Raw genomic sequence first — 14,635 nt, 5'->3', positions numbered from 1 at the left:
ATTCAATGTTAACGTATTACGTCCATCCTTAAACTCTCTTGTAATAACATCTCGCACACTACGTTCTCGCTACGTTTATCTCTCTCTCTCTCTCTCTCTCTCTCTCTCTCTCTCTCTCTCTCTCTCTCATTCACTCTGTCTCTTTCTCTATCTCTTCCGTTCTTTGCTTTGTGTTTTTCGTTCTCTGAATTCTTTTTTTACTAGCTTTGTTTGCATATTCCTTTCGCATTACTATACATACATACACACTTTCCTCTCGCTTTTCATCCTTTTGTTGATGTTAATTATGATGTTGCTTTTTTTTGTTCTTTTCGTTTCCTCTCCACAGTTTCATTCAACATGTTATTTAAATTTTTCTAGCATTTTTCATCCTGTCTCCTTATGTTTGCGCGTGTGTATGTGTATTAATTTTCATTTATTTAAATCACAGATATAAGCCATTTTCTTATTTATAATAATTACGTTTGTTTTGTTGTATGAGTGTGTGTGTATTTTTTTTTCTTGTTTTTTTTCCTTCAATGTTTTGTAAGTGAGTAGTGATGTAGATGAAACAAACGTTCAACTTTCTGCTGTGCAGTAAGCGTCCGTTGCAATTCTGAATACGCGTGTTATGTTGTTGTTGTTTGTATTTGTTCAATTTGTTTTCCACCTTTTTTTTTTGTTTCGATGTGCGATTTTGCTCAGTTAAAGTAATGCGTTTTTTTGTGTTTCTTTTTTCGGGTTGTTATGCATTATTATGGACTGTTAATGCTAATGTTAGGCAAGCATATTGCAGCACGCTTCGTTTTGAGCGTTAGTTATACGTTTTTATTTTAATGAAACAGTGTGTGTGCTTGTGTGTGTTATGTGTTTTCTTCTTTAACTTTCCCCTTCGTATTCTCTTTTATAAGTACTATGTGCTTTCGTTTTGTTTGTTTGTTTATCATATTAGTATTCCGATTTGTTTTTTTTTTAGCTTGGCTACTACGCAAAACGTACACAGCAACATCGCATTAGCCTGAAAGAACATTTATGTAAGGTATAATAGGCGGTACGTAACGTTCGTTCTTGGCTTTAATCGAAGAAAACACAAGCACGCAACGGTATCCTAAAATTGCGTTTGTATAGCAAAGCCGATCTACAGCGCGACACGATTCCCTACGCAGCATCGCTTTCCTTTCGTTCGCACCGAATAGTTAATGGCTAATATTAGTCAAAAGTCAGAAAGGGTAAGTTGAGTTTGTGTGGTTGACGCTAGCTCTCTAACTCGTTTAGCAAGCGTTTTTGCATCGACTGCCCGAGTGCATCGCGGATTAAGACTGGAAAACAGTAAAATTGTGTGCTTTGGTTTTGTACACTTGCTTACTAATTTCGATTGAGTTTGTTTGTTTGTTGTTGCTTTGCTGTGATGAATGGCTATAGAAAATTGGGTGTAGAGTGTACGTGATAAGATTGTATTGCTTTCGATTGTAAGCTATAGATTAAGTTCTCTGTTATGCGACGTTTTTATTCCCATCCCGCTTGATCGGACTTACATGTTAAAGGCCGTGCAATGTGGTAGATGATTTCCTATCGCGTCCAGCGGTCGTAAGTTGTGTAGGATGTGCAGGAATAACATGGACTCTTCCACGTACAACCGAACCGAAGGTGGAGGAATTTTTCGCTGTTTCGCGTGACCGATAAGGTTATAAATATGCTTCTCAGTTTTTTTTTGTTTTTTGCTGCGCACGAAAATGAATAACTTGATTGTCCTATGTAATCGAAAATATTGTTCGCTTGTTGAGGGTTAGTATACGGGTTTTGAGGTTTTTCAGCCTAATTGTCGATCGATTAGTGTGTCGATTGTTAATTTCACTCGTACTGTACGAAACGCCTCCGAATATGCCGAGAAGCGCTTGGAATAGTTAGAAAACTTTAGAAATGGTGGCAACAATAACAGTAAGCTGCCGTGCCCGGGAAAGAAAAGGATTCACACCGCTGTGTGTTTGGTGATGTGAGAGATTTGCATATGATAGACGGTAAACGGGAACCGATCCCGACAATGGTATGATACCAATGAAGCAAAAACCCAAACAAAATTCAATAGGGGGGGTTGGAAAAATTCTTCACCCCCCTTTGCCGAAGGTTTGTTGTTTAGAAAAATTGGAGAAGGAAACGCTCTGGATGGAACTGGTCGATCACTCGATTTAGTTTAGTTTTGTTTTTGTAGATTGTATCAAGTTCATAATCTCCTGTAATGTAGAGTTTCACGGTGGCGGCATTGGTTGCGAGTCCTCGCTGTGTGTGTGGGTGTGTGTGTGTGTGTGTGTTTAAAATATCACCTCCAAAGGGAAGGCTTGCTGCACACTTTGCATTGGCATTTGCGGCGGGAAGCTGTGTGTAGAGTGTATGCGAGACTGTATTTGGTATATGTATATATATATATATATATATATATACTGGACAGGACTGTTTGCTGAGCGTTTCGCACTCGAATATGTTCACGCGATCCCCCTCTCCCCTCTTCCGAATGCCATTCGTCAATGTGTCAGTCGAGGTTTTTGCGATTTCTGTAGCTTAAAAGTAAGCACCTTAACTAGTAATGTAACTCTAACGCCTTTTTGCTTTTGCTGTCGCCTCGTGTCGGTTACGGCGCATACCAACAACGTATCCCTTACCTAGTAAAAGCCTTTTTAAAGTGTTTAAATCAGTAAAAAGAGAACCCCATTTTAAACATTCAGTGCATTTGGTTACAGTGTAGGTAACGTTATCCCTTTTTGTGTTTTGTTTTGGTGAACGTGAACGCGTTTGGTTTCCTTGTTTGTTGCCTACTGCTCGTTTGCTATCTGCTCGTGATGCGGTTTCCTAGCACGTGATGGTGTACTATGTACAGAAGTGGTTTAATCTTTGGTTTCTTATACAGCTCCGAGTTGTCACAGGTGTTACTACTAAGATTGCTACTGATCCACAGCTAAAATGTAACGCTACCACACATACAAAGTTAAGCTACAGCCGTAATGGTCCACACACACCTCCCTCCGGACACCATGCTAACAATATCGCACCGCAAACTGCTGACGGTGGTGATACGGCTTCATTTCTCCGCTCCACCTGTGCTTACCCTAACGCGGCTAAACGTTTTACGTGTAACGATTACGGTCACACGTCTACTAGAAATCGCGGATGGAGGGCAGTATTTGCTATTCCGGTTTTTGGTTTCAGTTTCGTGTGCGCGCCACGGACGATCGCCGCACGCGTCGAGGTCATACCCCGGTCTCGTCTGATCGTGGTTCTTTTATACACTTTAGCGCTGCCTTCTTCGTCGTTCGCTACACTAAAGGATGTTCGATGGCGCGTTGTTTTGCGGATGTCTTCTACGATTTGATAATTCTAGAGTGACGCGTTGAGGTGACTGCGACAGATGAATGCCATCTACTAGTAACTCTTAGTCCTTAGTAGTCCTTGTTCGGATGGGGCTACGGTTGAGGAATTGTTCCAGTGATCACTAAGCCCACTAGCCAGCCATCTAGTTCGATGATATTGTTTTGCCATCTAGTGTTTGTTCACGAACCAGTTAGCTATTCGCTTAGAATATTTTGTCCGTCAGAAGACGGCTTTTCCTGGGAATAAAAAAAAACATAAACTCGTTAGTTTAATGGTTTTTTGGCAAGTTTTTAATGACTTCTAATTTTTATTTTAAAGATTTGGGAAACTTTGAACAATTTCTAAGGGTAAGCTTTTGCAATATAAACATATATTGTATAAACATATACATAGATGTAACCGGAATCGTAATTAAGAATGTAACCAGAAAGTCGGATCGAATCGGACTTCGATCAAGAGAGCAATGCACCTGAAATTTTATAATTTAGCAATACCATCAAATTCCAAGTTAAAAATGGTATTAAACAATGAAGATTTCTAATAAATAAAGAAATGCAATCGGAGTCTAACAATGCTTGAGATATTTTTAATTTATGAAAGATGTGTAAAATCATTAACCTTTAGACATTCATGATCTTGTAGAGATCATCGTATCTTTAGAGATCCATAAATCTAATCTTTAGACAATCAAGGATCTTCAGAATGTTTAGAAATTTATGAAACTATTAAGAGTCGACATACGATTCAAATGATTCTTCGGTTGAGAATCAGCATTTTTCAGAAAATCGGATTCAGATTTAGACATGGCTTTAGACGTCTATGAATATGTGGGAATTCACGAAACTTCAGTACTTGTAGTAATCCATGGGACTTTTCAGAACCGAATCATGATACGCATTATGCTTCTATTTAAAATCATATTTTTTCAGTGCTTAGATTTTTCGTGAAGCTTCAGCTGTACCTAAATATTTTACATATTCATGAATCTTTAGAGATTCTTCAACAATGCGCGATTCTGTGATCTATCCAGAGACGACTTTACATTCGAATGACTCTTCGCTTCAGATTCAGATAATTATTCAGATCTCCATTAATCTTGAGAGATTATTGCTTCATTTGAGAGTCAACTCGCTATTCGAATGCCTTTTCTTACTATGCTTATTATTTGTTTACTTCATCGGACATACACGTGTCCTAATCAAGGAGGAGGATCTTTCGAGGGAGGGTTATTATGAATATTAGAAAAAAAAATCTTTACATACTGTCACATACCTGCTACGAAGATGACGCACCGTACCCACTGCTACCACCGTGATTTTCGACCGAGTTGCCCCTGCTAGTGGTTGTTTTGCTTTCGTCACTCGACGTTAGACTGCTACCGGCGAACGATGCCTTGTCCTTATTACTATTGCTGTTACTAGCGGCAAGATATGTTGAGAATGCTGTTTCCGATTCTGCAACGCAACGAAAGCTGTTATTGCTGGAGCTCGGTGAGGAAGGCGTAGACGTGATACAATACCTGTGCTACTTTCCCTAGTACCAGAATCCAACCGCCGGTCACCGGTGAGATGATCGACGTACGTACCGATCCCGACACCACGCGTCAGCTGTGGTTTGGTTTGCCGTGTGACCTCCTCCTGTGAGTAGCGCGGCTGGGAGAACTTGCTCGCCGCCAGCGGTTTGGCAGTGGCACCTAGCGAGGCCGGTGTCGATCGTTGGTGCGTAAGCCGATGCCGCTGTACGAGCGGCGTAATGGATGTGGCAATCATCGTGCTTCCGGAGTAATCAGTATTTGAGTCGCTCCCCTAGACAAACGCAGATGCAGAGATTAATCGATGATGGGTAGAATCGATGCCATGTACCTTCGGAACTTTCGTTAATGTGAGCAACTATCGGTAACTCGGAAACTATCGAGCAAAGTACGAGCAGCTCTCTAGCGATCGTGCTCGATCGTTCCGGCACTTGCTAAACGTACAGCTAATCAGCTAAACAGAGAAACTAACGAACAAACGGAACACAGCAACAACGAGGAAACGAGGGATTCACATTTACAGGAAGCGTATTGTTTAGTAACGACGTATAACGATAAATGAAGATCAAAGGGGATATCTCTCACAATCTCAACGTGATAGAAGTTGTCCAACTTACAGAGAACATTTTACAAGAATACAATTTATGTACAGAAAAAAAGGCAATCATCTATCTACAAAATTCATTTATAATACAAAACAAATGGCTTATTTATCTAAAAAAAAAGACTACAAAATTCCTTAACAAAACAGGCCCTTTATACAGTGCTGTTTGGAAAAACGAAATACTAAACATCAATGCTATCGAAACGAGGAACTTGCCATTAGATGCAAAAGAAGGGGTACATGTTACAGGCACTGTAGCCTGGTACGTTTTTTTTCGTACGTTCGAAAACAGAAGGTATTAATCGGTTGAGATTTAACGAGAGATATGGATAGCAAAGTGGCAGACACGAAGAGAGAGAGGAGACATAAAGCGGAGCAAAGTGTTGAAAGTCATACAGTTGGGTCCGGTAATTAGGTAAGACTAATAGTGGTTAGTGTACAGGCGTACGAAAAGAACGAACAAAAAATAAAAAAATTGGAACTAGAACGAGTAAAAAAACCGAAAACAAAAACAAAACAAAACAAAAATGGTAACCCAAAGAAAAAGGAACCTAAAACGGCTTAAGAGTAATAGTCAAAAAACCAGAAACGGAAACGGCAAAAGTAAAAAAGTTCATTCAAAACAAATAGAGTCAAAATGCAAATTTACCATGTTGGCACCATTGTCCGAGATCCCGGAGCCGGACATATTGTCTGCCAGGAGCCGTTCACTCTCCGGATCGGACAAAAGACGCGACGCTTCGGATTTGTTTTTAAGGATCGATTTCGATCTTCGATGTGTTTCTAATTGAGGTGACGTTTCTAGCGAATCTATGGATATGGAGGACAATTTAGTATCAGCACTTCTAGCATCTGCGGTGTGTTAGGCCGAAACGGGAGCGTTTGGATGGCATAATTTGCGATTGGGTTTTAACGATTAACGAGTTTGTTAGAAGGCCAAATTTGGTGCATTTCGGAACAGGGGGGGTTACGGGGTAGGGTGGTTGGAGTTTTGGGGAGGAGTGGGATAGATAATTCAGCATGCGGTTAAGATATTCATTTAGGCGGCGACTCCATACTTGGCATGTATTCCGGTTTCGTTGATGTTATAGATAGAATGGCAATATGTTATTTCAGTGTGTTTTTCGTATGGATGTAGTAGCTTATCAGTATCCTTGTGGATGGCATGTTAAACGAGTCTGTCTATTGCATAATATGTATATGTTGTAGAATAAACCGAATGCAAAGGAAGAGCAATGAAATAATACGAAGAACGCAAACTCCCTAGCATTGTAAATATAGCAAACGATTTCATAAGCTAGCATATAATTAGAGAAATAAATACAACAATATACAACTTTCGCATATTGCTGTACTCAGACATCTGCCTTCATAACTCCTCTTAGGAAATAACGAAGAAACTAACACTTAGTACAAGGCTGTAGAATAATAATACAGGTTGGCAGGGTTTTGTTAACCCTTCAACCCTAGAAGCATTAACATTAACAACGTAAATAACGCATAAACAGTCGAACGATATAACTTTATCGCAAAATCTATTTTTGTTGTGAAAAGGAGCAGACTTGAAGGTCGAATTCGTTTTGTAAAAGCTATGCAATTTTAAATCATAGATATGAAATTATGTTTCTTTAGTTGCTTTTGCTTTACTCCAATTCAAAGCAAATGGAAACAAGGGTGTATAGTGTGAAACTAAACAAAACAAAGAGACACAAAACATGTAATGTAGAGAGTAACATCGAACTGTATTAGAGGAGTGTGTTGGGTGTGAGTTGAAGGAAAAAAAGTTAAGCATTTAAAATGAGCATCACCAATCGCAAAGCGTATGGAAATTGTTTCGAAAAAAATGTGAAAAATGCTTTTAAATTTCATTCGCTTTGTGATTGGAGTCACTGTTTGAATGTTTAGAAGTGTGTAAGTGTTTAAGTGTTTGATTTAATATGAAGGTAAAGCATGTAAAGTAGTTATGTACTGTAGAGAACGGTACGTGTGGGTCGTAATTGAATGAAACAATGAGCGGTTGGGCAGTTGGACGTGGTACAACTGTGTGTTAAACGAGGGAAAGCCATGGTTCTGGTTCGCTCCCACCGTTCCGCTTACCTTTCGGTGCCGGATTCGGAATACCGAACAGATGTTGATTGATTAGCTTGGTGGCCGAGGCCAGGCTTTTGGCCGGCATGAAGGAAGAACGGCGCGACTTTTTGCTGCCGGACCCGCTGGTACTGCTACCGCCGCCGGTCGCACCCGCCTCCTCCAGACTTTCGATCGATGACTTCAGGTTTTCGAAGCGTGTCTTCGGTCTGGCCGCGGCCACCGCCGCTAGCGCCGTGGAGGTGGAGGCGGAACTCTGCTGGAAGCGGGTCTTGCGATGCTTGGGCACGGGCGTCTCGTTCAGACTGACGTGACTGCCCCGATCCGTCGCATCGAACGGCGCCTGGAACTGGCGGTACTCGTCGTCCATCGGACTGGCGCCCAAGCTGCGCAACGCCGTATCTCCGGAAGCACTTTTCTTCACCTGCGATCGCGGCCCGGCCGCCGGTCGTTGCTGCAGCAGTAGTAGCTGCTGCTGTTGATGCTGCAGCTGCTGCTTCTGCTGCGAGTCTTTCTCTAGCGGGTTTATGTACAAATTGTTCGTATCTAACGTATCTAAATCGAATGACATATCTACAATGTCCGACGTTAGGTCGGCCTGCGACAGGAATGGATGCGTTTGACAGCTAGCGTACGTGTCGGAACTGTCGACGCTAGCCAGATCACCGTTGTTGCTGTTGCTGTTGATGAAGGTACCACCGCCACCGCTGGCCACGTGGCCACCGGTGTTGCCACCGTTGCTTCCATTACCACCGTTGGCCGCACTGCCGTTCGCGGGATGCTTGATCGGGGTGTCCATGTACGGGTAGGGGTAGGAGATCGTGCTCGGCCCGAACTGGTTCGGCGTTGCAATGCAGTTGTTGTTCATGCTGTTTTTCAGCATCCGCATCTCCATGCACACGGTCGTATGGAAGTCGGACGTTGGAAGCGGCATCAGTCCTTCGGCATCGATGAACTCTTTGTACTCCTGGCGTTGGTCCAACCGTACGCCCAAGTGGCCAGACGTTAGAAAAGAGAGTTAGCAAAAGAAGAATGATTTTAAAACTAAATAACAATGTGCCACTTTCCGGGAAGTACTCCTAGTGGGAAAACCATCATGAGCCTAGTCCCTTAGTAAACTGATATTCAAAGTTTTGTTTTCAAGCCCGTAATTCGCCATGATGATTTTACCAGTAGGAAGAAAAAATACATATTAAAGCACAAACCCACATAGAAAAACACACACACGCACGCGCAACACAAAAATGGACCTTTCTTGAAAAGATCACTTTAAGGAAAACTTTAAACAAAAGACAAAACAAACGCGACACTGAGAAACAAAGTAAACGACCGGGTTCCGTCCGGTTGCCGTTGTGTATATCTACAAAGAGTTTGGAAGTTTATACCCAAATTAGGGGTACTAGCACCTGGGGGAAAACGGGGTTGATCAATTCGGTAAAGTAAAAAACCAGTAACTCTCACAAAGACGCACACGATCACGCACATGTAGTTGAGGGATGGTCCGTTAGCTTAATTAATTGGGAAATTTAAAGTATTTCGGAAGATAACTGAATGCTGGGGGCAGATTTTGTACAGGATAGATGGGTTCGTGACGATAAAGGAACAATATTTACACAATGTTACATAACGGAATGAAGAAAAATTGAATTCGAGTGCCAATTGCATACTTTTAGGCGATGTTTCCACAAAACGCCTAAATTTCTGCAATATGCTTTACACATGTCGCCTTAGAAACAAATTGCTAGTTACTGGCGGTGTTGTTTTTGTACAATCTACAGGATTTGTTGTACTTTAATTAGGGAAATCTTGCAACAGTGTGAGACTACTATACGATTACAGGTTAGTTTACATATATACAGCAATATTTTTAACGCGCGCAATAAAATCGGGCAAAACAGCATCGATAAACATCTTGTTTTTTGGCCAGGATCAGTCCAAAATACCGTCACACTAACGCGAAGAGTTGTTGGTACACACGAGATACAAAGAAAAGGAACAAAACAGGGCGTACTAAAATAAATAGACTGTTCGCTTCTCGATGTGTTCCACTCCCGCTACAAAATGTGTTGAAAAACGATCCGGAATGGTACGAAATATGATGCATGTGAAGCGATTACCATATTTTATCGATAAATCTTGCTTTTTTGTCTAAAATGCACGATTTCGGAAATTACAAACATCCGATCGGAAACGGACCGGAAGCCGAAAGCGGAAAACGTCGGTTTAATATTTGTTTTCCGTTAACAAATGAATGAAACATAAGGCGGAATGATGATGATTGCTTGAATGGTTCTTAGCGGCCGTTCCTTACTTCGCGCTGCTTTTATTCTGAAGCACCGCAAGAAGCGCCACTCTCAACACGGTACATCTACAACCACTCGGGCTGTGGGCTGTAAAGAATTTGAAAGCCCTAGCTCGTGGTCAAAAATGACCCACAAAGCGTTCCGGATTCCAATCTGCGAAATGAGTAAGAAGCACCCGACCAAACAGCATTACCATCATCCATCTCGGGCGTGATGGAACAGAGATAGGAGGATTTGTCAAGCACCAGGCTCCACATCCACGTTGTTCCCACGGGCCGGGGGGTCACATTCTTCTCGCACACTTTCCCGATTGCTCCCGAGGTGATTGTTTGGCGAATTGTATCCGAAGGCAATAAATATCCTTCACTCGAATAGGAAGCGAATCGGTGGAAGTGGACGCTTTTTGCACACACACAAATCTCCTTGGCGGCGCCTTTGCCTTTGCTGACGTCATATTTTATCAAGCCATTCTAAGTTCTGCATCTTTTCCGGTATACGTGCCATTGGGACGGTGGGGGATTCTTTGTTTACTTTCCATTCCATTCGCTGCTGCTCTTTTCTTCACACTTGCCGCTTTTGTCCTGTGGGAGACCGTGTATGGAAAGGGGAGCAGTGATGTATGTTGTGGGGTAGGAAAAACCTTGATAGAAGGGAGGAAACCTTCCCGTATGTAACCGAGCTTGAGGGGCGGGAAAAACTGGCCTAGCATGTGAGTTAAGTTTTGTCAACAATCAGTTATTTATGGATAATATTTACTATATCCCTAGTATCCTCCCTATCCATCTCAGTGACTTGAAGGCTTGAAGTGGCCATCAAGCGACTTCATGTTGTAACCGTGTTTGCGTGGATGGGCGTAAATCGGAGACTGGTGAAATTGATGAATTGTTCAGCGTTAGGCAACACACATACAGGCTCGTGACCGCTGCGGATGGGCTTGCAGTAAATAAACAGATTGTCGTCTTCTTCCGTCCAAACCACGTGTACGACGTGACCCGTGTACCGTGGAATGCATCCTTATCTTGGTGAGATATTCATTCATTCTGGGAAAAATCTTTCCACCAATCTACACTTCGAACCATATGGCGCTGATTGTGGTTCGTAAATCATTGAACGAAGTTGGACGTTGTTGTTTCGGTAGGTCTCTTCTATGATGCTCCGAAGGCTGAGGCTTAGTGTTTGTGTTTGCTATTATTGTAAGGCCGTGCGTATGTCTCAAATGAATTTTTCCAGCACAACAAGGGATGTATATATTTATTTATTGGCCATCTGTCATTGCATCCTTGTGTGGAGATGTTTTTATTCCCTCTTGCTAGACATTCTATTGACAGGGATTTATTGGGGAGGATCTCACGAATGTGCTAAGGACATGGATTTGTTTTGGAGGTCGATCAAACTGTTTACTAAAAATAGTTCTAGGGCGTAACGCTCATGAAAATTGGACAGAACAAAGAAGAATGCTAATCACATTCAACAAATTCTCAATAAATTGAAAGAATAAAACAACACACAGGGCACGCACACGCAAATCAGATGAATCAGGATTCAGGACAGGGTGGGAAGAGCACCGGTGTTAATTAGTGCGTCAAACTTTCCAATATTCTCCAAGTCGCGACCTACAAAAACAAAAAGCACACCACAAATGTTATACACAAACAATCACACCAAAAAAAGGAACACACAAAACGAGTAGCCAGCAGCAGGAGTGTCGCATTTGGTGTAAGAAATCGCACAGAAAGATAGCTGCGAAAAGGCAGGTGAGTGGTGTGGGACAGTGGCAGTTAGGACGTTCCTTAGCTCCTTAGCAGCTTCGTTAAGGTTGCTAGCCGATAGCAGCCATCCATCCTATGGGTTGGTGGAGCTGCATTTGCGCACAAGCACTTTGGAAAGGAGTTCGTTACGATATGCGATAGAACCGCCGGGTTTTACGCTTATCGAATGGTACAACACAGGGGCAGCGCAAGGGTGTTTTGTTTTTGGTTTGTTTGTTGTTGAAGCAGGTTTAGCAGTAGTAGGACAAAACAAGTAGGATCTCCACGGTTGCATACCGCGGAACTCACCTGTGATAATTGCATATTTCTCTGTGATCGCAGCATCAACCGAGCAAGCCGCATTATGTGTTTTTGCATTGGGGTTTGTCCGCAAGAAAAAAGCGGAACGCTCAGCGAATTCGAGAGAAGGGCGTTGGGAGATGAACGCCCTTTGGCTTAGGATACTGGCGAGAATTCGCCATCACAGCGTACAATTGTAAGGGGCAAAGTGTAACTTCAAAGATTGGGAGAGAGAGGGCGAGTGATCGCTGGAGCGCGAGGATCAAACCAATGAAGTTGATCTGTTCCGACGCCCGACTAGTTTCGATATGCTTTCGTTCCACTGCTGTTACTGTTGTCTAGGGTTTGATCACTGCTGAACAGTGATGCCCCATTCTGTGGTTTGTGCTCAGCTTGAACACTAAACGCAGGGGCCGCTTCGCCAGCCACACACTACAGCTCTATTTCCGCCTCCTTGGCACCGGAGCTCCCATCGTACCCGTGGACGCTGGAACGCGCGGAACCCCCGAAGGTGTGCAGCAAATGTCATACGCTTTTCGATCGCAGCGGAATACACTCGGTGTGGCATTCCTGCGGGCTCTGGAAATTGGTAGTAATGTGGTTCGATCGACTAAGTTGGTGGCTCAGTTCAGTGTAGTGTGGCAGCTGATCGTCGTAGTGTAGGCACGGTGCATTTTGTGGCATGTAGTAAGGTGAGTTGGGTGCGAAATTACAATCACAATCGTAATACTGCAAAGTATGGCCCGGGCATGTAGGCGTGTAGGTGTGTGGGTGTATGTGTGATGAAGTTGTAATTTTGGAAGCGTATGTGGCGATGTACCGTGAATGAACATTTGGACGTGTTTTGTGTAGCGTGTACAAAATGGCGTAACGTATCGAATAGCGAGAAAAGAAGAAGTGAGAAAGAAAAAGAACAAAAATACATTGCATTTTCACATAAATCGTAACAAACAAAATGTAAGTAGCAGAGGATGTAATGGAACAGCTTAGTGTCTTAATATAACACCCATTTTTGAGAGAGAAATAAACATAAAAGAAAAATGAGCTGAACGAATGAAACAAACGAACAATCAAACAAACAGACAAACATGAAGGGTGTTTATGCGCGTGTAGTGGTGTTGTATTGAATGAAACGTGTTCTTGCACGACTGTATTTGTGGGACTCTCACATTAGAAGCAGCTTCTGTTAGAAATTCGTTCACACGCGCTTTGCCGTTAGTCACTGAAGCAAAGCAACTGATAGTAACCCGCAGGAAAACAGATTGGGTTCTTTGTTAGTTATGCACAGGAGTTAGTGTAGGTAGACTAAGGCTCCGTTTCGTGACATTGCCCAGTGAAACTCCCATACGCGCTAATATTCGTCCGAATTCCTGAAAGCCCCTGTTCGAAGGTAATTAAGTTGCGTCCGCCGAATCAAATCTCAACTCAAAGTCCATAAATTACGTGCTTACTTCGGAAGAGGTTGAAGGAAACGGAGCACTCAATTCTACTGACGAAATGGAAAATGAAGCCGGAAGAATGACGGGAATCGTTCTGCCCAATGCCACCCCGTCCAACGGACCCCCCCCCCCCCCCCCCCCCCCCTCAGAACGATTGGGAGTTGTTAACCTTCAAAACCGAGCTGCTGCCGGAAGTGAATTGGAACAATACAAATGGAAAGAAAGCTTGGAATGAAACGGCTAATAAGCATTCTAAAAGCTTTTTCTTTTGACGCCCAAGGCATCGGGAGTTGGGACCACGGTGGCTTTAAACGTGGTTCCGTCGACTCGCGGATAATTTTTGTCATTTCCAAATTGGGAGTGTAGTTGGAAGCGATGAATCTGAAGGAAAAGGGAGCGACTTGATGGCGACAACCGGCAGTAGAACGTGGCGTGGAATCTTGTGTCTATTTGGGAGGGAAAATTATAACATCAATTTATGCTAATAGCGTGGTAATTTGGTGTCTTTCCTTCCATTTCCCAACGCTTATGCACACCTGCACGGGGGTAGAAGCGAATGTATCGATTCGAATTAGAGCACCCGGAAAGAAGGACCCGTACGGAGAAGGAAAGCAAACCCTTGGCATCCGGTTGGGGAGTGTCGGAAAAGGGCACAAAAGTAGTCGAAAGGTCGGGAGCGACAGAGAGAAATAGTACGCAAATAAACCTCGTTCGGAAAGGAAATGGCACGAAAGGTAGAACAAAATTAAATACGGTAAAACACCGAACCATTTGTACGGGAGCGTTGTTGTGCCCGTGGGTGACCGTTGAGATAGGCTTCTCCCCAACCAGTGGCCAGTGTGAGACATTGTTGTCCCGATGTGCGGCTTATCGGGAAATAAATAGCAGTTGTGACGTCAGGCTGGTACCGGTGCCATTTTTATCACTGCCACCGGAAGAATGCTGTGCCCGGTGCGGCGCGGTGCGATACGGTGCATTGCGGAGTGCGCGAGATATTTCAGGGGCTACACGGTGCGACACGATGTGGAAGGATATCGTAAACGATCTCCACTAACTGCCGGAAGGCCGGCGGAAGGTACGAACGGCAACAAGGAGGGGTAGATTACCCGATGGGGCGGGTGTTCAGGGGTCAGGAAGTGATTTAAGTCATCCTCACTAATGCTGCCATTCACCAGGCGGGAATGGAAGGTGAACACAAAGGACCATAAGCTAATGGGGCAGGTTTTGGGCGTACGAAGGTGCGGACTCGCTGGATGGACCCGAGAACGCACATCCGCAAA

General features: G+C 43.3%; 1 protein-coding gene across 1 annotated transcript in view; it reads right to left on the bottom strand.

Annotated features, from left to right (window-relative positions):
* Positions 1-351: 351 nt before the first annotated feature.
* Positions 352-14,635, bottom strand: part of LOC128304730 (potassium voltage-gated channel protein Shab) — a 44,622-nt gene continuing 30,338 nt past the window's right edge. Inside the window, exons 8-12 of the mRNA XM_053041946.1 lie at positions 7,575-8,532; positions 6,127-6,329; positions 4,862-5,147; positions 4,615-4,796; positions 352-3,578 (exon numbers count right to left, since the gene is read on the bottom strand). Coding sequence (XP_052897906.1) covers positions 4,618-4,796; positions 4,862-5,147; positions 6,127-6,329; positions 7,575-8,532 — 1,626 coding nt within the window. The 3' untranslated portion in view covers positions 352-3,578; positions 4,615-4,617. The remainder of the gene's footprint in view (positions 3,579-4,614; positions 4,797-4,861; positions 5,148-6,126; positions 6,330-7,574; positions 8,533-14,635) is intronic.

The sequence above is a fragment of the Anopheles moucheti genome, chromosome 3 (genome assembly GCF_943734755.1).
Source record: "Anopheles moucheti chromosome 3, idAnoMoucSN_F20_07, whole genome shotgun sequence".
Classification (NCBI taxonomy): Eukaryota; Metazoa; Arthropoda; class Insecta; order Diptera; family Culicidae; genus Anopheles; species Anopheles moucheti.
Note: the sequence above shows the minus strand (reverse complement) of the source record. Positions and strands in the feature narration are given on the sequence as shown.